This window comes from Anabrus simplex, chromosome 5, assembly GCF_040414725.1.
Source record: "Anabrus simplex isolate iqAnaSimp1 chromosome 5, ASM4041472v1, whole genome shotgun sequence".
NCBI lineage: Eukaryota > Metazoa > Arthropoda > Insecta > Orthoptera > Tettigoniidae > Anabrus > Anabrus simplex.
In genome coordinates this window covers 437,933,444-437,958,720 of record NC_090269.1, presented here as the reverse complement: position 1 = coordinate 437,958,720, position 25,277 = coordinate 437,933,444, and the positions used below count along the sequence as shown (strand labels likewise).

Below are 25,277 nucleotides of genomic sequence, written 5' to 3'. Positions count from 1 at the left end.
TATTACCAAAATCTTCCCACGACTTCTTTTTGGATCCAACAGCTATTTGTTTCACTCTGTTTCTTTCATCTACGTATAAATCCCTGTCAGCCTCGGCCCTTGTTTGGAGCCATTTCTGATAAGCCTTCTTTTTACGTTTACAAGGTGCTCTCACTTCATCATTCCACCAAGATGTTCGCCTTTTCCCATCTTTACAAACAGTTGTTCCTAGGCATTATCTTGCTGTTTCTACTACAGCATCCCTGTATGCCACCCATTCACCTTCTATATCCTCAACCTGCTTACTGTATACTGTTCGAAACTTCTCACTAATCATATCCATGTACTTCTGTCTAATTTCCTCTTCCTGGAGATTTTCTACCCTTATTCGTTTTCAGACAGATTTCACCTTCTCTACCCTAGGCCTAGAGATACTTAGTTCACTACAGATCAGATAGTGGCCTGTATCATCGAAAAATCCCCAGAAAACTTGTACATTCCTAACAGATTTCCTGAATTCTAAGTTGGTTAAGATATAGTCTATTATGGATCTGGTACCCCTAGCCTCCTATGTGTAGCGGTGAATAGTCTTATGCTTGAAGAATGTATTCGTAACTGCTAAACCCATACTACCATAGAAGTCCAGCAAACGCTTCCCATTCCCATTAGCTTCCATATTTCCCCACATTTACCAATCACCCTTTCATATCCTTCAGTTCTATTCCCAACTCTCGCATTGAAATCGCCCATTAGCACTATTCTATCCTTGCTGTTGACCCTGACCATGATGTCACTCAGTGCTTCATAAAACTTGTCAACTTCTTGCCCATCTGCACCCACACATGGTGAATACACGGACACAATTCTAGTCCTAATATATCTACCCACATTATTCGCTCATTTACATGCCTAACAGAAACTATGTTGCATGCAATGGTATTCCTGATATAGAGCCCTACCCCAGACTCTGCCCTTCCCTTTCTAACACCCGTCAAGTACACTTTATAATCTCTTATCTCTTATTATCTCCCCTTACCTCCCATAGGTCCGAGGCTTGCTTAGATCAACAATTAAAAAATTCAAACTGGACAAGTTGAGGAATGATGTGGTTAAGAAGGAAGCTGGGATTGTTACATCATTGTTAGATTCGGTCAGCATGTCCAGACTGAGGGGGGTTTGGGCATGTAATGAGGATAGAGCCAACAAGGACAGCATATATTAACTTGGAGAGACATGAGGCAGGGAAAAGGATGGTGAGAATACCAAGAACCCACTGGATGGACATCGTAAAGGTGGACATTGCAGATCGGGGAAGGACACTGGAGGATGTCATTAACAACAGAACATATCTCAATAAGACGGAATGGAAGAGGCTCACCAACAGTACCCGGGAAACTGGAACTGTAAAATGGTGATGATGATGAATGAAGATTTTAACTGTTTATTCAGTCAAGTGACTTTCAACAATATTTGTAACAGTTACTTATCTGGCAACATCATGTTCATATAATATTCCTCTTAAATGTATTCAGTGTTTACTCATTCATGTACATTACTTTTTAAGATGTTCATTTTAAGTAGGAATAAATATTTTTAACATGTACAGCACACAGGTTGAAGCCTCTGCGGCTCAGGCCTCAGCACGTCGGCCTCTCACCACTGGGTTCCGTGGTCCAAATCCCGGTCAAGTCCATGTGGGATTTGTACTCAACAAAGCAGAGGCGGGACAGGTTTTTCTCTGGGTACTCCGGTTTTCCGTGTCAACTTTCATTCTAGCAACACTCTCCACTGTCATTTCATTTCATTTGTCAGTCATTAATCATTGCCCCAGAGGAGTGCAACAGACTTCGGCATTCGGCACATTTCCTATCCTCACCGCTTTAATTTCGTGTGGCTATTTCTAGCCGGGTGCAGCCCTTGTAAGGCAGACCCTCCGATGAGGGTGGGCGGCATCTGCCATGGGTAGGTAACTGCATGTTATTGTGGTGGAGGATAGTGTTATGTGTGGTGTGAGTTGCAGGGATGTTGGGGACAGCACAAACACCCAGCCCCCAGGCCATTGGAATTAACCAATTAAGGTTAAAATCCCCAACCCGGCCGGGAATCGAACCCGGGACCCTCTGAACTGAAGGCCAGTACGCTGGCCATTTAGCCAACGAGTCGGACATCCTCGCCACTATATGGGAGCTTCATTCATTCCATCCCTGACCCGGTCACTGACTGTAAAACAGGTTGTAGGTTTTCATTTTCAACACACAGGTTATGTATGAACTCTATATTTTATGTTATATTGGCTGATGATGGCTCAAAAGACCTGAAACATGTACAAGTATCCATGCAAAATAATGTAAAAATATTATTAATAAGTGGACAAGTAGATACTTTTGATCATTACAGTCAATACAGAACCTGAAAATGAATTTCCTTACCTTTAATGTCAGCTTGGGTTTGGGAGGTACTGGGATTGAATCCCACTGCCATCAGCTCTGAAGAAGGCCATGGTCATGACTTTCCCCCTCGTAGCCCTTTCCTGATTCATTGTTGCCATAAGACCAATCTGTGTCAGTGTGATGTAAAGCAAAATGTTTTGACAAACTGAAGTCCCTTAGATTCTCATTCTTCATTTTAATTCCCTCTTTCTTGCATGCATTTGAGGCAGAAAGGCATGTTCACTACACTCAGGAGGATAAGGTCTCCTGTCATTCAGTCAAAACGAAACTTCAACTTTGTAGGGGCAAAGCTGACCAGGCATAGAAATCCTGGTTAGTGCCAAGATACAAAATATTCTCCATTCTATAGGGACCTTGGTTACTTTAGATTGTGAACAGCATGCAGTGACTGAGTGGCCTAGTAAGTATACCGGTTGCTATGGATTGGGAGTGGGCAACTAGGACATATTCTGAAACATGGCCCTCCTTGTGGTCAGGCGGCTGTTAGAGGAGAGATCCTCACTTGGACTATGTGTAAGTAAGGACAGCACCCCGCTTCACAGAACTTTTCATCGCTCAGAATGTTTTAAGCAATCTCCGGAGTTCCACTCCCACCTGACAGGTGAGGGACTCCTTGGAATCAACTTGTCAAATGAAATGGAATTCGATGGGGAGCTATCAATATTAATGGGGCTTATGCTAGAAAGAAAGTAGAACTGACTGAGTTAGCAAAGAGGATGCAACTGGATGTGCTACGAGTAAGTGATATTCGGGTAAGGGGAGATACTAAGGAAGAAGTAGGAGATTATAAAGTGTACTTTGTAACCCCACCTTTTAAAAGAATAGAGCACATAATACAAGGTACATATAGAACAAGTAATGATTTAATAATCCAAAATAACAAACCTGAAAGAATAATGTCAGCCGATGATACACTCGGAAAAACATTCTTAATTTTGGCAACACGTGGCTTCGCAGGATAATCAACATGACAACTAGAGAAAGGAAGTATGGGGAGCAGGCCGGGAAACCCTACAGAGGATGAGTTCTTACGTGACGTTGTAAGGAAAGAAACGTGAGAACATTAACCCTTTGTCTAATTTACTCAACATGTAGAATTGAACCAAGGTATAAAGTGCACAAGGTAAAAGAATAACATCAATTAAGAAAATTAAATTGAACCACGAGATTCCTATCAGTGTTTCTTCAGAAAAGTGAATATTTACACAGAATTACAATTACCTTTAAATAAGTGACCATAAATTCGATGTTGAGATTTACCATGAAAAATTAAAGGGGAAAATAACATAATTACAAACATCATACAAGTCAAGTAGAAACATGTTACAAGCAAAGGAAATAACGGAAGTTAAATTTAGCACAGAGGCCTATAGAGCGGCAGTCCTCTCCTAATACACATCAGTGAGGGACGCATAACTCAACAGGTGTGCACTAAATTGATGCTGAATTACTGGAGGCAACTCGGAAGAAAAAAATTAAGATTTACATATTCACAAAAGGTTAATAAAAGGAATTGCCTCAAAAACAAAGGATATGCCTAGCTGACGAACTACGGCATTACAAAATCAAAAACGGTGAAAACCAGGGTCTAAGGCAAACTCCGAACGAATGAATTTACATTTTAATTTAACACTTGAGAAAAGAAAACATGCTTACCCCGGGATGGCTGGAGCCGGTGAGCAGACCACCTTACAAGGTCTGTCCGATCATTAAGATATACTTAAACCAAAGACGCTGAACAGAGCCTTGCTCCTGCTGAGGAGCCAAAAGGCCAGAAATTGGGAAATACTCAAACAGCCAATCAGGGATGCTACCTATGTTTCGACCCGAAGTTTCACCAATACAATTTGGCGCTATTTTCACCAATAGAATTACAGCACCATATATGGTAATGTGGGAAATTCATTCTAGAGGTTTCGATTGCGAAACTCAGCGATTTCGAGATCGAAGCCTCCACGTGGCACTACAGGGTGATACAAAAAATGGGTTACAAACATATTACTGGAGATCTCCAATATCAATGTCTTTTCTTTTAACACTCAATGATTAAGTAAATAATTGTCTCTTCTGTGAGTCCTGAAAATTCTTTATAATCACACAATTTCACCAGAAATAAAACACACAAAACTTTACATCATTTTTACAACAACAACAATTTTAATCGAATTCTTAAAAAATGTCAGTTCCTTAGTTTCTTTTGATAAGTCAAAAAATTATTCCTCCGACTATCAGCTCACCACCGGTGACAGAGATATCTCGTTAGTCAGTATACCAGGCAAAGAGTTCACTGGCATCTTGGGAGGGAGGATGCGATCAGTGGATGAGAGGAAGTTGAATGAAAACCGGTGTGTTTTCAGACCACAGAGGAGCTGTCAGGATCAGATTTTCAGTATGTGGCAGGTAATTGTATAAATGCTATAAGAAGAATAGACAGTTATATTTCATAGATCTAGAGAAGCCATATGACAGAGTACCAAGGATAATGATGTTTGCCATACTGGGGGACTATGGTATTAAGGGTAGATTGTTAAAATCAATCGGAGGCATTTATGTTAACAATTGAACTGCAGTATTTACAGTAGAATGGGTTCTTAGTTCAAGGTACATACAGGGGTCAGACAAGGCTGTAATCTTTCACTTTTATTGTTCATAGTTTACATGGATCATCTGCTGAAAGCTATTAAGTGGCAGGGAGGGTTTTAGTTAGGTACCTAACAGATGACATTGACAGGTGTGTGACATTGACACAAGCCTGAAATGAAACATCTGGCGATGAGGAACGTACGAATTTGGAAAACAACGAGATGGATACACATGTTATGTGAACCTCTTAGACCAATTCTGATGGTTCGGTCAGCTTCCACTTCGATCGCTAGTGCTGTGCCACGTCTGAGGAGCCATCTGGTGGTGAATGAACATACCATTTCCACTTCTATTATAATGTCTAAATTTAAAAAGTCATTGTTTAAGAAGCCTTTCTCGTAGACAGTTGAGATTTCTTCTGATGATGCAGAGCACAGTTCTGTGAAATGTAAAGAATTTTACCTTATTTTCTTGGCACGGCATAAGCCCAAAAGCCTATACAGTATCATGTCTATAAGTACAGGCTGTGAAAGCATCAATGGCAACATATTGAGAATGGTTTAAATATGTTGTGGATGAGACTAAGATTATATAATGTCTTTATCGTGATCTTGCATATATGGAATAATAAACAAATAAACTCATTCAAACCAACCCCATTGACACTGAGGTAGCATTGCACAACTTACAAACAAGTCTGAGTGCATCCTGACCTAAATCTTACATGTTACCCACATCATCATATGTTAACACACATTATCATAAAAAATGCTACGGGTCAAAAATAAATCCATGACTCTGGACATATAACATAAATTGACCGTTGGGTCAGAACCAATGTTATTCCAAAACACAATCAACAAATAAAACACAGAACAAAACCAATACACAAAGAAAAAATAATACACCTGCTGTTGGCGGATGCCAACGAGATCTGAACTCATTTCCTGCAACGATTGAAGATGGGACTGAAATCCCTAACTACAAATAATAATAATAATAATAATAATAATAATAATAATAATAATAATAATAATAATAATAATAATGTATTTTTTGAAGGGTTTACTAGCCTCAGTTGGTAATTAACTTCAGCTGAGATAGATGGGTGGGTTATATTCCATAACAAAACAATTCTAAACAGTCACTGCGTTACTCAATAAATGGGACTCTATGTCCGTGCTGTATAAGCTGACACAAAAAACAATAATCTCCAGTCCTCCTAGGGAGCAAAAAATGTATGTGCGGGCCTCTCTGTAGTTTAAAGGGGTGTCCCCAGCCACATAATTCACAGTTTCTTTGGGAGTCTCTCCACTTCTTCCTTAATACATTGTCTCTATAAATCTCGAATGACACTTTCTAGACTTCTTTTTTTTTTTACTAGGTGGTTTTACGATGCACCGACACAGATAGCCTTAATTAAGGTACAACCCCAGCATTTGCCTGGTGTGAAAATGGAAAACCATGGAAAACCATCTTCAGGGCTCCCAACAGTGGAATTTAAACCCACTATTTCCCGGATGCAAGCTCACAGCCGCACATCCCTAAACGCATGGCCAACTCGCCCAGTTTTTTAGACTTCATTCACTTTCGCTCACTCATTTCAGTGTGGCAAAACATATTTCATCAGTCACTTCATCTCATTAATAAGGCCCTGAATATCTCGACCCAGCACATGAATTTTATATTTTCCACCAGGTGTCCCGGCTTCAGTATCTTCTGTCATCGTGGAATAACTTATTTTCAGCTTACAAGATGGTTCTTTCTCTTCAGTTCTTACATAACATGGCAACTGGGTAAACCAGAAAGGAACAAAATATACGATAGCAAAATACCATCATGTTATTTGTTATTTAAAAGGGGCCTGAAATCTAAATCATCGGGCAACCTGATACCACTTTTACGTGATAGTCCAATTCCATCTTTACTACTAAATCGTATCAAATACTGAATCAAATATTACTATATAGGCAAATACAAATGTGTGGTCACCTTAAAATCCAAAGAAACAAGGACATAGCAGTTATTCAATGGAGGACAATGGTTTGGATCTCTGAAGATTCACTACAGCACTTCTTCCATTCGTGATGACTAGTCTACATTAAATATAACTCGCATGCATGACAATACAAGTGGTTGAGTAACAATCATCTTAAATGAACATTCCTATAGAAAAACACTGGCTCTCTCCATTTTACACAAAGTCAAACTATGAAAAACATATCCGAGAAAATTCCTGAGAGTAAAATAAAAGAATAAATTCCCCAAACAAATCTTCCCATATTTACAAAAATCTAATTCACTCAGACTTGATACTAACTGAACACTGTGTCCTTGATTAGCACATTTACATTTTAATCAATTAATATTTACAAATTAATGATCTGTAAATGGAAATTCCATTATTATATGAGTTATGCTGATAAAATGGATGTACTCAGCCTCATTCTCCATGACACCTCAGGTAACTCCGGGGAATTCATTGGTTGATTTACTCCTCCGTTGTCTCCAGTTAGACTGTTATGATCATCAGGTGCAAACTGGAACTCCTAGGATGAAACTCCATAATCCTTGACACTGGAATTTCCTTCGGTAACTGTGGCGCTCAACACACACAGTTAAGCCTGTTATGCACATCTGCTTTAAACACGCACTTCATGGACCGATTTTTGATCCAATGTCCCGGGATCAGAAATACTAATACAGGGTTATTAATTAAACACCCACATTTTGTTTAGTAGTGACAAGTTTTGGTGTCATCCCCTGTATCTCTGCTCACTATATTAATTATTATGGTGGTTCCAATAGTTCTTTCTGTGTTTTGGATGATGAAGGTAATAATAATAATATCAGCTCAAGTTCGTGCTCTAAATGATGGTCAAATAACCTGAACCCACACATATTACTTCACCAGTATTAATTCTTCTCATATACCATTTGAATTAAGTTATTTCAACTTCAAATTAAAAGTTCATATACAGAGGAAACTGTAGCCCGGGATTTGCACACATCCGTCCCTCATGAGATGAAAGTGAAGAATGCTCTTGGGTAACGCCTCCCATGCCTTATATCAACTAGGAAGATTCCCCCTCTCAAAAGTTCCATCCACCGTATTCATAGCATATTAGAAGCACAATAATGCGATAATCAAGTGACCATTAATCTTATAGGATGTATAAGACTCGCCCGGACAAAATCTGATTGCACAATCTAGAGTAATAAATAAATATCTGTCCTCATTTTCAACTCACTCAAGTAGATGTTGAGAAAATAAACACATGGCCTCTGGAACTTTCCACTCTTATACAACCACATATTCCTTACTTTGCAGGAAATTGTCACCGTCGACGTCACAAACCCTAATAAAATTCACTGATGATGCATCGTTAATTTTCTTGATATTAAAAATGAAGTTGACCATGCGGTTTTAAAGATGGTTTCAAGATTATGATGGTGAAAACTTTTAGCTCCCCCCCTCAAAAACGACTTTTTTTTCTAGGGGCTTTACATCGCACCGCCACAGATAGGTCTTATGGCAACGATGGGATAGGAAAGGCCTAGGAGTTGGAAGGAAGTGGCCATGGACTTAATTAAGGTACAGCCCCAGCATTTGCCTGGTGTGAAAATGGGAAACTACGGAAAATCATCTTCAGGGCTGCCGACAGTGGGATTGGAACCCACTATCTCCCTGATGCGAGCTCACAAAGGACTTGGGGTTGGGATAATCGCTCCCGTCTTTTCATCCTGGGGTTCCCTGGCTCATCTTGGTGGAGACACACCCTAGCTTCACACTTGGTGTTCCACATTTTTGAGCTCCAGCGTACTTGCTTCCAGACAAATAAATGATCGTTCTCTTGATCCCTAGTCCTTGCTTCATGTCCCTGTTGGGAACAATATGTATGTCTATGGGGACATTCATAGTATACTACTTTGGCTATTTTATGAATTTATTGCTAGCTGGAATATTTGCTGTCTCTTGGTTTCCACATGAACATGTTTTAGCAAGTGGTTCTCAAACTGATGTGAAGAGATTGTAATTTAGAAAGTACACTGTTCCTTTCACAATTTATTAACCAGTTTTTCTTGTTTTACCAAACGGGAGGACTAATGTGCAACAATATTTCCTCTATTTTATGATAGTCGTTACATTAGAATGTACTATTTTAAAAGGATAATTTTAATTAATAAGATTCATGGCATTAGCATTAGGGAGTAGAGCTCTCTGAGCAAGAGGTTCAAAGCATTTCACTGTACAGGTCACTGTTACTACTATACAAAAAGTTTTTACTGAAGATAAAAAGAAGTTAAAGAGACTGTCTGTATATAAAAAGAAGTCATGGGTAGAGACTGTCTGTATATGTTATGGTTGTAAACTAGAACATTCTTCTAAAACCAGAACAAATACTGCAGGAATTATAACCACTTGCATTTTATATTTCATACCTGATAATCCCTAAGTTACTTTTCACCTCGCAGACATTGCTCATTTTGTGGTCTTGAGTGGGTTACAAGCTAGGGTTTACAAAGAAGCATTAGACGTCAGCAGTAATTTTCATGTTACTTTTTTCTAGGTAGTGTATGGAGCCCAAATAACAGACAAATATGACTTGCGAGTTCTACAGCGCTGCATGGAAGAATATTTGCAGGAGTTTCTCAGAGAGGGTGCAGATAACTTCATCTTCTGTAAGACTAAAACTTTCGAATATAGGTTACCTGATGCATCTGACAAAGAATGGCTCTTCACAGGTGAGTAAATTATTATTTAATATTGTCATCTGAATACAAAAAATACTACATTTTATCCATTTCACCACCAGAAATATGTTCATTGATGATCAATTCCTTAATAGGTTCAGGTTTGTGTCTAAATTGAAGGTGTTCTGAAAAGCGATTGTCATTAAGTATTAGGAGAAGATATTACTTTTAACTTTATAAATTTCAATGGTCATCATAGATACTCCTTGCTCATAAATTACTTTTTCAACTGTAGTTTCACAAATTAATGAAATACACTGAAATGATTTGAGAAAGATGAAGAAACGACAAGATATCAGGTATGATGTGACATCTTGAGAAAGTTAGTGTAAATAGCAGTGGGAGGCTATCGGTAGCTCATGAGGTATATTCACGTGGCATGGACTGGAACAGCTGATCCACCTGGGTGCATGTGATTGCTAATTGAATCCCAGAGGATTGGCGACATGCAGCTTGGTTAAATGAGTCAAGGTTTCAACAGATGAAATTGGTACTAGTTATAGATTTATATGTCTTCTTTACATTACATTTCTTTGTCTTTGTATTGTTGATGTAAGTACACAGCTAAGTACATCCTGACTTCTGTTGCCTTCCAACTGGTACCGGACGTTAGTCGTAAGAATAGCATCATACTCTTTAATGAAAAATGCTATCTTTCAGTAAACTAAATTGATCATTCTTTCCATTTGGGATATGAAAATACATATTATCTCCATCGATAAGCACAGGAACAAACCCTCTGTCTGTGGTTGTGGCTGTTAAGTGGTCTGACACCATGGTTACCTGCTTCAGATCCCATTGGTTGAAAAAAATTTACCATCAGAATGTCATGATGTAGATGTAGATTCCCATTGGGAACTTGAAATATATCAGAATGTAAGGGAGGTGATGGTATACAATCTATAATCATTAGATTGCGTTCCAAAAGCCTGGATTAAATTCCAAACCTCTCCACAATGTAATAATCGTGGTCGCCACGACATTCACATAATTTGATTGCCCACCCGAATTAATTGTATATATATGTATCGTGTATTTATTATATGTAATTTCATTCATTATTAACGTCCATCATCATCATTTTTGTAATTGTACGTAAGAACAAGATATAATTTTTAATTGTAATATATTTGAATATTCCGTGGTAATGTCAATTCAGGTCTTGCGCTAACAGGCTACTTGTATCTCGCAATAGTCCAGGAAGGTTAATTTTAGATGGTTCTTGGAAATGTACGCAACAGCAAGAGGAAGATACCTAATTTCATTGTTGCGACGCTAAATTACCCCATATCACGTGCTCATATCAGGAGGGCTTTTTCTGTCAAGGACAGACACTTCATCTATATATCGACAGGATAGTGACGTATATCGGCTCTCACTGGAACGAGATGTCATGTGACACCAAGGGAGGAAGTGGGAATCTGAAGAGGATTTATATAGATCTACACGGCGTGGTAGAGAAGATTCTTCATTCTGTATTTTGCATTCTGTATCCTGCTTTCTTGAGTCTCCATTCTCAGGTAGTCCACAGGCTTTTAGAGTCACTCTGCTTTCTGAGTGCATCGCTTACGATGTGCTTATACTCAACATTTCTTATTGGCTCTGTGAGACTTACGCAGATTATTTAGAAAGACAAGTTCGTATAATATAGAAGGACTGGATGTTTTCCGTTCTCTCTATTCAATTAATTCCGATGTGGAATTTCACATTGTAAGGCTGGTACTATGTTTTGGTACTCAGCAAAATAGGGAGTGATAGATTCAGGGTGGAATCCATTCCATGAAGCAGATGACGAGGATGATGCTGTTGGAAGAGGGACGACAACGATCAACCACGGAAGCAGACTACGAGAAGATCAACTCCGGTGAGCATTAGTAATCCCTGTTAACGCAAGTCCGCGTGTGTAGTAATGAATTGTAATCTCAGTCAGTAATTTTTAATTTTGGTAAAAACTCAGTTTTATGTAATTTCATCTTTTTTTAAATAAAACTTTTTTCTTTTTACGTCGTTAAATAATTGACTTTCTAATAGGTTCCCTATGTTTTCCCACATGGTATTTAATGGTTAGTATCCCTATACCTCACGACCGAGATAGTCTCATTAAATTATGTTTAGTACTTTTTATATCTAAATTCAGTTTCAAATTACATTTGATTTCGAAGCCTGGTGTCCAGCGTGCAATTGTTTTTAATTATCTATATCGGGTGTTTGATCCGTTACAACAATGCTCATATGAGGTGAGGGCATCGCTCTTATATATATTATTGTGTCATTGCCATGATGATGTTGGTACACAGCTATATCCATCAGCATGGTGTCGAGCTGCATCAGGCTTATGTTGCTTTCCACAGATTTATTGAGAAAACGATAATGTTTGACAGACTTAAACTCGTCCAAGGTATGGGTTACAAGAACAATGAAACGATGACTATCATTCTTGAACTGTATAGTGAAAAATACTCTCTTTCTGTCTGCAAGCTTCAGGAAAAAAGTGCTTTAATCCGAGGATAGATTTAGCACCTGTGTGTACCATTCGTTCTTAAATGGAGACAATTTCCTCGAAATTTAGCTTTCTCTGTCAAAATGAATAAGTCACCAGCACAAAGTTGGGATAAGTCTCCAAACTCCAGTGTTTTGGGCAGTTGTATGCAGCTTTCCCAAGGGTATGCGGAGATGTCAAAGTAAAACTCCGAGCTACAACAGCACTCGGTACGGCTTGTACGGAAGTACTACAATACCTGTTCAGAATACGGTGTAAAATCTGGAAAGTGTAACTTTTATTCACAAGTCCATTTAGACTTTCTAATTACTTTATAGGTAGGAATTTCGACTGCTTATGTACTAGTCTTCGTAGTAATTGATAATCTTCATGTTCCATGTTAAGACTGTGTAGCTAAGGCGGCAGCGCACCAGCCCTTCACCACTGGATTCTGTGGTTCAAATCCTGGTCACGCCATGTGAGATCCGTGATGGACAAAGCGGAGCTGGGACAGGTTTTTTCTGGTCTTCCTTGTCATCTTTTGTTCCAGCAACACTCTCCAATATCATTTCATTTCATCTGTCAGTCATTAATCATTGCCCCAGAGGAGTATGATAGTCTTCTGCAGCTAGCACAATTCCTATCCTCACCACTAGATAGGGGCTTCATTCCATTCTTGACCCCCTCAAATGACTGGAAACAGGCTGTGGATTTTCAAATTTGTCATGTTCCTTGTTGATGATTTCCTAATATCAGTGAAGTTGTTTAAATGATGTTCCACCTATTACAATTTGTCTCAAATAGCCTGTTCTGTTTTTACAGAACTAGTTTTGATCCCTATTTAGGATCATCTTCAGCTGACTTGTACATACTTAAAAACTTAAAATAGCACACATAGAACAAATTCATAATTTCTTCACTAAAATTCTTTCATTTTGTCATAAAAACATTGAATATTTGAAAATAAAATGTTTAACACTGTGTGAAGTTCCTTGTTTTCAAATAGGAAATATCTCACTTAATTACTTAAAAAATATTGTGAGAACCTCCTGAATTATGTTAAACAGAACATGTATATCTCTGTGTATCTAATAATCATGTAATCCTGCTATGTAGAAGTAACACTGGGCTATTAGATGCGAAGGGACACATTCAACACCACCAAGAGCAGGTTAACACGGGCCAAGAAAAATAGATACCTTTCCTCTTATTCAGCTCACATCCACACAACAGTTGTTCCACGTTTTTCCTGATCTTCTAATTTCCATAGAGCTATGGATGTACATAACAACATTAAACTATCTGCCAAAGACAGAGAAAGGATGAGAATGTGCTGTGAGGAGCTAGAAGTATTAAAGTGGTGGTTGCCTCTGGCAGAAGTTGTTGATCAATTGGTGTTCTTAAATATATTATTCCCAATATCAGTTAATCTTCACATATGCAAATATTATCTGATAAAATAAATTATCTGAAGAAATTTAAATACCAGCACACTAATTAATGTTTGTTGTTATTACCCCGAGTAATGGAGCTGTCCTTCGCTGGTATTTTGTTCCAGACAATTCCACTTGTTTCTTCTACTGTTCCAGTTGAGATAACAGCTGTTACGTGGATTGCAATGTATTGACTTTTTTAACACAGCAAGGTCAGCATATCTGTCACCACACAGGTACAAAAATAAGACAAAATACTTAACTTGCTCAACAGAAATTTGGTGCACATGTCAGCTCAAACATGGGGTTAATCAGGAAATACACGCTGCATAATGCCAAAGAAGTCCCTTCTCACAGATATAAACTGTCACAGTAACCTCTCTTCATAGTATACACTCAGCTTTCTGAATAGCAGACAGCAATGTTCTCTAGTGGTTTGCAGGGTAACAATTAATTTCTGCATATTTTGACAATACTCCTCTGTATCATACAATTTTGCAATTAGACACTTTGTTATGGCTAGGGACCTGAAAAATTAACATCTATTTGTTTGAAATTAGCATCTATTTTTCCAAAATTAGCATCTATTTACAAAGTTAAAATAATCGCACGGTATTATTAATTTTAATGATTCCAAGTTTATGAAGTGCAGTTATTGTCCTTGGTTCACATACAATACAAATTCACTGTTCAAAAGAAAGCATTGTCAGTACTTTGGCATTGCTTTTTTTGAAATTGCACCATCTGTCTGTAACCACAGTGTTGTAATGAGACAACTCGTGCTCGCTATCTACATTGTTCATTGGGATCCACAACAACTCGAGACAGTATTTAGCAAAAATGCTGAACTCTGTCTGAACTGCAGTTAATGCAAGCATGACATCACATTTTTCACTTTCCTTCATCTGGGCTTGAATTGCATGTTTCAGAGAACAGTAACCAGACCAGATATCATTTCATGAGAGATCTGTTACTCCAAACAATTTCTCAAGCTCGTCTAATTTATCAGTGTTATTCAAAATCATATTTTTTGGATACAAAGCTTGAGAAATTGACACAAAATGCTTATGGTTGGCGTCTTCAGCTTTCAATGTGGCTAGCTTGCACTGTGAAGAATGAGCAGCTTTGACAAATGTTCAGTAAGGAGGTTAACCAATCTACCTGCATGATCTGTGACAAGAACCATGTGGGAGTGAATCCTATTCACTTCTCGGTCACTCACAAGGAAACATCGGCAATGGACAAGTCGCCGATCTCGAAGAAACTTGGAAAAGACATTGAGGTACACAATTAGAATTAAGGAAGGTTCAACCTTTTCAATACAAAACGTGTTGTATAAGATGTTCACAACATATTATTTATTATATTATTAGAACCGGTTTCGACGCTTATTGCGTCATCATCAGCTAAAAAATCACAAATAGGCAAAGTACATATCATAAAAATTACATAAATAACTCTTGCATGGCAAAATACAAATGATGGACTGCTTTTCTCCTTAAAGGCTAGAAGAAAATGAGTAAAATATGATGATGTGATGTGACACATATAAGCGTAGTAGTTTGATGAGTGAGTATTGTGCATAAAATTGGTCTGATGCTTTGAACATAAAAGTCTGAATGTGATAATAAAACGATGTAGTAAAAACGATGTAGTAAAATAGTTGTTGTTCAATTAAGACACATAAGTCCAGGTCCGATATTATATGAGGTTAGCAAGACTAACAAAAAGATTTTGTCAAGGCCGGGACACCTGATGTTAAGCGATTGAATAAGGTTGATCTTCAAATTAGTCTCAGCTCAACAATGGTGGTGAATCTTAAAAGAAAGGAAAGAAAAACTAAGTTAGTGAAATGGAAATCTAAATGGAGTCGCGGCCAAGGATGGTAGGATATGAGATTCACCTTGTTCAGCGTGCTGTGTGTGTAGTGTGAGAAGAGTTGTGGACAAGTGAGATGGGTGTGACTGAGTAACGAAGGTAGAGTGAGAGGGGTGGAAAGAGGAGGGGGGAAGGGGAGAGGAGAAGTGTAGGGAGGCAGAGTTTAAGGCGGGTCAGGAGGGCGGAGTGGTAGTGGTGTGGGACGTAAAAGAGTGCTGCGGAGAGCGTGAAAGATCGATTTTCCTCCCGTGGTTTTTATACCTCTAAAGATTTTGATTAGGAAGTCGAAAAGGATATTGGACTTTTCTGAAATTTCATTAAGATTTAAGTTAGGATTAAAAAATTAGTCTAGGTGAATGAAACGGTTCTCCGTAACGTCGAGTAAAGGGCCTTTATTTATGTTTTTGAGAACTTCTAGGTCTTGTTCTATGGTAGTAAAATTATGCTTTAAGTCATGTATGTGTTGGCCTATTGCAGAAAATCTATTATATCTGATGGCATTGACGTGTTCTAAGTATCTAACTTTGAAGCTTCGCCCGGTCTGTCCGATGTATGAAGAAAAACAGTTATTGCATTGAAAACGGTAAACACCTGACTTTGCGTGAATGTCGGATCTGTTAATTGATTTGGAATTGTGAACTATATCTATGTTTCTATTGCTGGTTCTGTACGAAATTTTAATATTATGTTTCTTGAAAACATTACTTACACTGTGTATGTTGTCGTTAAAGGTGAAGGTGGCGAATAGGGCAGGGTTTGGTCTTTCTTTGGTTAATGTTGTCTTTAGTCTATGTTTACATTTGTTAATGATGTGTTCTATGAATGAGGTGTTATAACCGTTAAATTTAGCAATGGCACGAATGGTGTTCAATTCCTTCTTTAGGTTTTCCTTGGATAACGGTATTTTTAGTGCGCGGTCTACCATACTATAGTAAGTGGCGCATTTATGTGCATGTGGATGTGTGGAGTCTTTTCTGATAGTAGTCGCTGTTTGGGTTGGTTTTCTGTAGATATTGTATTCTAAAGAAGAAGGAAGTCTCTTAATTGTAAGATCTAAAAAGTTGATTGAGTTATTGGACTCGGATTCTAATGTGAATTTTATATTAGAATCTATCTTGTTTAAGTTATTAAGGGTGGTAGCTGCATTAACCGTTCTGTCATCTAGAATAACCGGAGTATCATCGACATATCTAGACCAGAAGTGTATATTTGAAAAAATGTTATTGGTATTAATTGCAGTGTCTTCTAGGAAATCTATGTAAATTTCAGCCAAAATTTCTGAGGCCAGCGACCCCATAGCTAGTCCATCTTGTTGGTAAATACATTTGTCAAATGCGAAATAGTTGTTTGTATTACAAGTTTTAGGACCTGCATGAAGTCTTGGATCTCTAGTTTACATAGTCCACTATATGTTTTTAGGTTTTTTTGTATTATGGGAAGGAGTTTTTTGGTGTTGATGCTGGGATACATGTTATTAATATCGAATGAGTGAAGGGTGTGAAATGGTTGTATTTCAAATTTATTCACTTTTTCGATTAGTTCGATGGTGTTTTTTACGGATTTTTTCGACTGAAATTTATAGTTTTTACTAAGAAATTTTTGTATGAATTGGGCCAATTTTTTATAATGGGCTAGGTCTATAGTTGATGATGGGGCGTATGGGGACGCCGGTCTTATGGATTTTGGGGAGAGCTTTAGCGGTAGGCACCCCGGGGTTCATATTGATTAATTTACATAGATTTCCTAGAAGACCCTGCAGTTAATACCAATAACATTTTTTCAAATATACACTTCTGGTCTAGATATGTCGATGATACTCTGGTTATTCTAGATGACAGAACGGTTAATGCAGCTACCACCCTTAATAACTTAAACAAGATAGATTCTAATATAATATTCACATTAGAATCCGAGTCCAATAACTCAATCAACTTTTTAGATCTTACAATTAAGAGACTTCCTTCTTCTTTAGAATACAATATCTACAGAAAACCAACCCAAACAGCGACTACTATCAGAAAAGACTCCACACATCCACACGCACATAAATGCGCCACTTACTATAGTATGGTAGACCGCGCACTAAAAATACCGTTATCCAAGGAAAACCTAAAGAAGGAATTGAACACCATTCGTGCCATTGCTAAATTTAACGGTTATAACACCTCATTCATAGAACACATCATTAACAAATGTAAACATAGACTAAAGACAACATTAACCAAAGAAAGACCTAACCCTGCCCCATTCGCCACCTTCACCTTTAACGACAACATACACAGTGTAAGTAATGTTTTCAAGAAACATAATATTAAAATTTTGTACAGAACCAGCAATAGAAACATAGATATAGTTCACAATTCCAAATCAATTAACAGATCCGACATTTATGTAAAGTCTGGTGTTTACCGTTTTCAATGCAATAACTGTTTTTCTTCATACATCGGACAGACCGGGCATAGCTTCAAAGTTAGATACTTAGAACACGTCAATGCCATCAGATATAATAGATTTTCTGCAATAGGCCAACACATACATGACTTAAAGCATAATTTTACTACCATAGAACAAGACCTAGAAATTCTCAAAAACATAAATAAAGGCCCTTTACTCGACGTTACAGAGAACTGTTTCATTCACCTAGACCAATTTTTTAATCCTAACTTAAATCTTAACGAAATATCAGAAAAATCCAATATCCTTTTCGACTTCCTAATCAAAATCTTTAGAGGTATAAAAACCACGGGAGGAAAATCGATCTTTCATGCTCTCCGCAGCACTCTTTTACGTCCCACACCACTACCACTCCGCCCTCCTGACCCGCCTTAAACTCTGCCTCCCTACACTTCTCCTCTCCCCTTCCCCCTTCTCTTTCCACCCCTCTCACTCTACCTTCGTTACTCAGTCACACCCATCTCACTTGTCCACAACTCTTCTCACACTACACACACAGCACGCTGAACAAGGTGAGTCTCATATCCTACCACCCTTGGCCGCAACTCCATTTAGATTTCCATTTCACTAACTTAGTTTTTCTTTCCTTTCTTTTAAGATTCACCACCATTGTTGAGCTGAGACTAATTTGAAGATCAACCTTATTCAATCGCTTAACATCAGGTGTGCCAGCCTTGACAAAATCCTTTCGTTGGTCTTGCCAACCTCATATAACATCGGACCTGGACTTATGTGTCTTAATTGAACAACAACTATTTTACTACATCGTTTTTACTACATCATTTTATTATCACATTCAGACTTTTATGTTCAAAGCATTAGACCAATTTTATGCACAATACTCACTCATCAAACTACTACGCTTTTATGTGTCACATCACATCATCATATTTTACTCATTTTCTTCTAGCCTTTAAGGAGAAAAGCAGTCCATCATTTGTATTTTGCCATGCAAGAGTTATTTATGTAATTTTTATGATATGTACTTTGCCCATTTGTGATTTTTTAGCTGATGATGACACAATAAGCGTCGAAACCGGTTCTAATAATATAATAAATAATATGTTGTGAACATCTTATACAACACGTTTTGTATTGAAAAGGTTGAACCTTCCTTAATTCTAATTGTGAATCTCAGTTCAATACAGGAAAATGAAGTTTTTAACTTACATTGAGGTATTCAAGTTTAAAAACTTCATGTTTATTCCGTATTGAACCGAGAATCTAATGGAAACAAGAGAGGTCCACCTATTCAATACCATACAATGTTATAAGAAAAATTATAACATTTTATTATACTCGGTACCGGTTTCGATGCTGGTGTGCATCATCATCAGCCAAAAATAAGAAAAATATACATAGACAAAGTTACAATAAACAATGCATAAAGTACATACAAATTTTACAGAACTGGCAAGACCTAATTAAAAACGGGATCAATAAACATTAACCTATGACTTAAAAAATAGCACCAACTGTCTTAAAACTATGAATATACGTCCTCTTGATAAAAGTCCTCTGAATCTAAAAACATTAAACCATGTGCGGACAAAAACCAATGTTTCACTATCATAAAAATCCAAGAGCATAATTTTTAATTTTGTAAGAACATATGTGTAAAAGGTTTACTTGCTAAACATTCACTGAGTGTTAGAGTAACCAGTGCAAGAATTAAGAAACAATTTTTCTATTGGTTAACTCTCTCATCGTCGCCATAAGACCTATCTGTGTCGGTGCGACGTAAAGCAATTAGCAAAACTAAAGTATGGTACCTGTTGTTAATTGTGTTTTGTTTCGGTTTTCGTTTCAGTTTTTAATGTTTCGAATAGACCAAAGATTGTTTTTATTTACTATCAGTTATTGACGGAGAGTTCGCCTGATGTAATGTATACGGAGTAATTTATTGTGTTGCCTGTTAATTGTTTGTTGTTGTACCAGTTCGTACAATAGCCATTTAACTTTTTGCATATGTAACTGCCATTATACCCAGAAGACTGTAGTGTGATACTTTAGTACTTGTTGAATACATAGACCTTCGTCAGTTAAAACGCAAAAGTACCGGTAAATTAAGACTACAGGTCTGCCTGTGATTACTGTATATCTACTGCATATATAAATGCACATCTTTTTTATTTTTCAAGGCTTTTCTTATTACGTCAAACTTTACTACATTCCATGTCATACTCATATCGAAGTTGCCTATGCATTAAATTTATGTATATTGGACAACCGTTGCTGCAATTGAAATATGTTGTGGTTGTCACTGCAAAACATAAATAAATCGTACAGTACAAACACAAATAAAAACATTCTACCTATAGGCCTATTCCTTATACCAGAGTACGCAATACGGAAAATACCAGGAGTTTCAAACTCGAAGTTTATAACTGCTGTTGTTGTCGTCTGCGATGTCGTTTTGTTATGACACAACTGATAGCGTACACAAAATGGGTGGGGTGAAGGGGACATAAAAAGAAGATCTGGACCTATAACCAGGCATCGATATCCCGAGGTACTGAATCTCATTACATTCATTGAGATCCTCTACCCGGGCACGTAATTTCTTTACATAAAAAGGTATTAAACGTTGTTTAAAGGTGGGAGATGTATTTAGTGATGGGTGATTTAATTTAATTAATTCCATATGTACGTCCACTCTAAAGGACACTAATGGCAGCTTTAAGGCATTTTAGAAGTAAATAATAATTTATGCGTAGGTAGGACGCGGTATCCCATCCCACGTTTGACCACGCCCAGTGGTAGGCTATTTAATTCGGAGTTGTACCCACGAACGTGACAACTCACCGGAATTAGCAGGAATGAAAATATAACATTTGAATAAGTTATTGGTATATTAGTTTAGGTTATTTATTATCATTATGTATAAAACGGAACGTTATTTAAAGGATTTCAATAATTATAGTACGAAAAGAAGCAAAGTATAGAGCTGGTCCCATTCAACAGCTAAGTAGCTGGCAAGCGTGAGGAGAAGGGAAACGTGCGGTGGCGAACCAATTGGATTGGGAGGGGAGGAGGTGCAGAGGCATGTCTCCATGTACACAGTGTCCGGGCCTAGCATTGGCCAGCAGGTATTCATCGCTGATCGCGTGGAATTTGAAAAGTCACAACTTTTAGGCCCCGTAGTTAATGCCCTAATGAATGTTGGCACCCAAAATTGATGCCGACATCGTTTTTATGTGTACCTCAATGTGTTATCCAAGTTTCATCGCGATCGGCGACTTGCCCATTGCCGATGTTCCCTTGTCAGATCAGTCGGGTACTTAATACCACAGTTGTTGATGTATTTCATGTCAGACATCTTGAAAAATGCAACAACATCAGTAAAGTAAGCACTCAAATAGAAAACAGCCTGAAACCAGCTATTCCATCAGGTTATGACAGGTGCAGGAAAATGCTTTGCTTCCTTTGAAGCACCATACTTTGATGTTAAGAATTGTAAATAATTACATTTTCACTTTCTTGCAACCACATGATTTAAATCTGTCATCACTGCGACCTAACTACTGCCAACCAAGCTGATCTTATGAGCCCAGCACTGTACATGCATTAAATGATCCCCTATGACCACACTTAATGTTTCATAACACCGGGTCATGTACGGGGCACTGTCAGTAACAAACACTTTAACTGCATCATATGGTACACTGTATCTGTGCAGAGCTTCTAAAACAGCATGAGAGCAGTTTGTAACATTTCCTGCATCAAGATAGTTCACGGAAACAACGTGCAGCTCTCTTTTCGATCCAGCTGGGACTTGGAATATGATGATAGTAGTTTCATCACAGAGTATATTGATGTTCTTTCTCACTGGAGTCTCTGCTGTTCTTTTCTGGCAGTCAGATGCAACTTCTAGATAGGAAGAAAGACCTCAAATTATGACAAAATAATTTAAAATTACTTTATCAGTTGGGTACGGGTAAGGTAGTTCGATATGGAAATCACACTCAAATTTGGTATCCTTCAATTTTGCACGAGGTTTCAATGTTGTAATACGTAAACCATACACGTTCAATGAAATCGAAACTTACCTCATAAATATACTTCACATAGAGTTCTCACACATTGCAGCTCTTCATTTGAAAACTCAGTAATCAGACTCTTAGCTCTTTTCTTTTCAGCTTTTCCAGAGGTATATTTGCTTTGGCAGATACTTCATCTGTGCGTTTTGAGAAGTTATGTGGAAATTTTTCGTCGCTTACAACTATCTAACTGTGTAAGCACAGAAGATTGTTTTCTTTGAGACATACTAGCAGCAGGGGTTGAACTTTCATTATCGCATCGCTTACCCACATGTTTTTCAGATTTAACATGTTTCACAATGCAGTCATTTTTTCCCCAACCAACTTGGCAGTTACAATAGTTGCGAAACACTGTCGGAGAATCTGAGACATATAAACTATCCTTTGCTTATTGCTGAGCCCTTTTGTGCGCAGGTTTTGTCGTGTGCCCTATAACCGAAATGATCGCTCGACTTTCTACTCTTCACTAGTTTCAATTTTGAACAACAGGGAAACAACGCTGCATCTATCTCGTTATTTCCGTGACACTTGATTTACATTTTGATAACAATCAATGCAGATCTTATTCCCCTTGCTATTCCCATTGTAAATATCGATTAAAATCAGCAAGCAGCAATTGATCGGCTACTTTTCTTCATCGATCGGAATGGTCGAAAGATTTATGCATCATATTTTGAGTATTTCTGATGATTTTGCTGAAATATGTTGTTTTTGCCAGTAAAATAGCACATTTTTGCAGAATTTGCACCAAAATCACATATTCATACTAATTTTGCATTTTGGGTCACAATTCACATTTTATCGCACTTCTATTTATGCGTAAAAATTATTTTATTCCACATTAGAATTACCGTAGGCTTGGATTCAGTACAAGATTAAAAAATTTGCATTTATTGCAAATGTGATTTTTCAGGTCCCTAGTTATGAGTCTGAATTCAAGCACAAATATTTATATTTAATTTATTAACCACTTTAGGATGCACCTATGTATAATTAAATATATTTTTATTGGTTTTCAGATAATTTTCCAAAAGAGACTGATCCCGAAGCAGTAGGCATTCATCGCAATGCAGTTCTCATATATGCAAGAAATGAAGTGAAAGAGATGTGTAAAGACTTCACTGTTATCCATGAAGGACGTAAGTTACTTTTTCTTCTCATCATGTGAAATGTATACTTAAGATCAATAAGTCACTGAAATCATTTTGAAAAGCCAAATTTTGAAAGTTAGAAACTTCATTTTGTTCCATATTGAACTGGGATTACAGTAAAATAAAAATGTTAAAGGTCCACCTTTTCAATACCATGAATGTTTATTGATGGGAATATATATCACATAATGTTTAGAGAAGGTTGGTACTAGTTTCGACGCTCATTGCGCGTCATCATCAGCTAACAAATCAATTGAGCAAAATGCAACTTATCGAATAGCAATATATAACACATGATAGCACCTACAAGACAAATGTTAAACTATGACTAGTTAAAATATAAAACACATGACAGCAAATACAAGGATTAATGTTGAAAGCTAAATTGTCAAAAGTTATCTTGATGCATATAAATGTTGTATATAGATGCACCTTATGTTTTACAAACCTCAAGCTGGACTACTTTCTCATGTTTCATACCCTAATTGTTGTTACCTTCTCTGTTTTGCTCTCATTGTTTTAACTTTTGACAATTTAGCTTTCAACATTGTTGTTGTTGTTTGAGTCACCAGTCCATAGACTGGTTTGATGCAGCCCTCCATGCCACCCTATTCTGTGCTAACCTTTTCATTTCTACGTAACTATTGCATCCTACATCTGCTCTAATCTGCTTGTCATATTCATACCTTGGTCTACCCCTACCATTCTTAACACCTACACTTCCTTCAAAAACCAACTGAACAAGTCCTGGGTGTCCTAAGATGTGTCCTATCATTCTATCTCTTCTTCTCGTCAAATTTAGCCAAATCGATCTCCTCTCACCAATTCGATTCAGTATCTCTTCATTCGTGATTCGATCTATCCATCTCACCTTCAACATTCTTCTGTAACACCACATTTCAAAAACTTCTATCTCTTTCTTTCTGACCTAGTTATCGTCCATGCTTCACTTCCATACAATGCCACGCTCCACACGAAAGTCTTCAAAAACATCTTTCTAATTCCGATATCAATGTTTGCAGTGAGCAAATTTCTTTTCTTAACCCATTGAGCCCTGCATATTTGTTGGATTGAAACTGCATTGGCGCTGGGATTATTTTGGAGGAAATATAGTGTCGCTTCATATCATCCGAAATTTCTTAGTTACAAGACCATTAAAGATTTAAATATACATGAACACAAAAGGCTTCCATACCACAAACTGCGGAACAAGGAATACAGTAAAACACTTTATTTTGTTAGCATCACGGGACTGTAGGCCTACTCAGTCCGCCTGCTGAGCTGTAACCCAGTTTTCTCTTTGCACTTTCTCTTCGATTTCCACGTCTATTTGTTATTCAGGAGCATTGCTCACACTAGTACTAATATTACTACTAATTTCACTGAAAAAATTACATTCCTAATCATCATTACTTCCTAAAAGGGGTTATATATCTGTAAATATCAGTTCTATACTGGCAGCCATCTTGTTTACAAGCGAATCTCAAAGGTAGAGATAGCCCACTTCAAACTAATATTACCAAGCACACTATCGATATATATTACCAAAGAGCATATAACATTGCAAAGAAAGAGTCCCTACGCAAATCACAAATGCAACTCACTCTGCCATCTCTTGAGGAAAAGTAGAATTACGTAGTAAAATGAGACAACGGAACAGTTCCGTGGTCCGGCATTTGGTCCACCGAGACGAAGCACGGAACGGTTCCGTGGCTCGGGCCCAATGAGTTAAGAAAGCTCTTCCATGCTTGTGCTAGTCTGCATTTTATGTCCTCCTTACTTCTGCCATCGTTAGTTATTTTACTACCCAAGTAACAATATTCATCTACTTCCTTTAAGACTTCATTTCCTAATCTAATATTTCCTACATCACCTGCCTTCCTTCGACTGCACTCCATTACTTTTGTTTTGGACTTATTTATTTTCATCTTGTATTCCTTACCCAAGACTTCATCCATACCATTCAGCAACTTCTCGAGATCTTCTGCAGTCTCAGATAAAATAACAATATCATCGGCAAATCTCAAGGTTTTGATTTCCTCTCCTTGGACTGTGATTCACTTTCCAAATTTATC

General features: G+C 37.6%; 1 protein-coding gene across 1 annotated transcript in view; it reads left to right on the top strand.

Moving 5' to 3' along the window:
• The window catches only part of LOC136874212 (dynein axonemal heavy chain 10), a 350,423-nt gene that overhangs the window by 280,207 nt on the left and 44,939 nt on the right, over nt 1-25,277 (top strand). The window contains exons 23-24 of the mRNA XM_067147852.2: nt 9,584-9,758; nt 23,071-23,190. Coding sequence (XP_067003953.2) covers nt 9,584-9,758; nt 23,071-23,190 — 295 coding nt within the window. The remainder of the gene's footprint in view (nt 1-9,583; nt 9,759-23,070; nt 23,191-25,277) is intronic.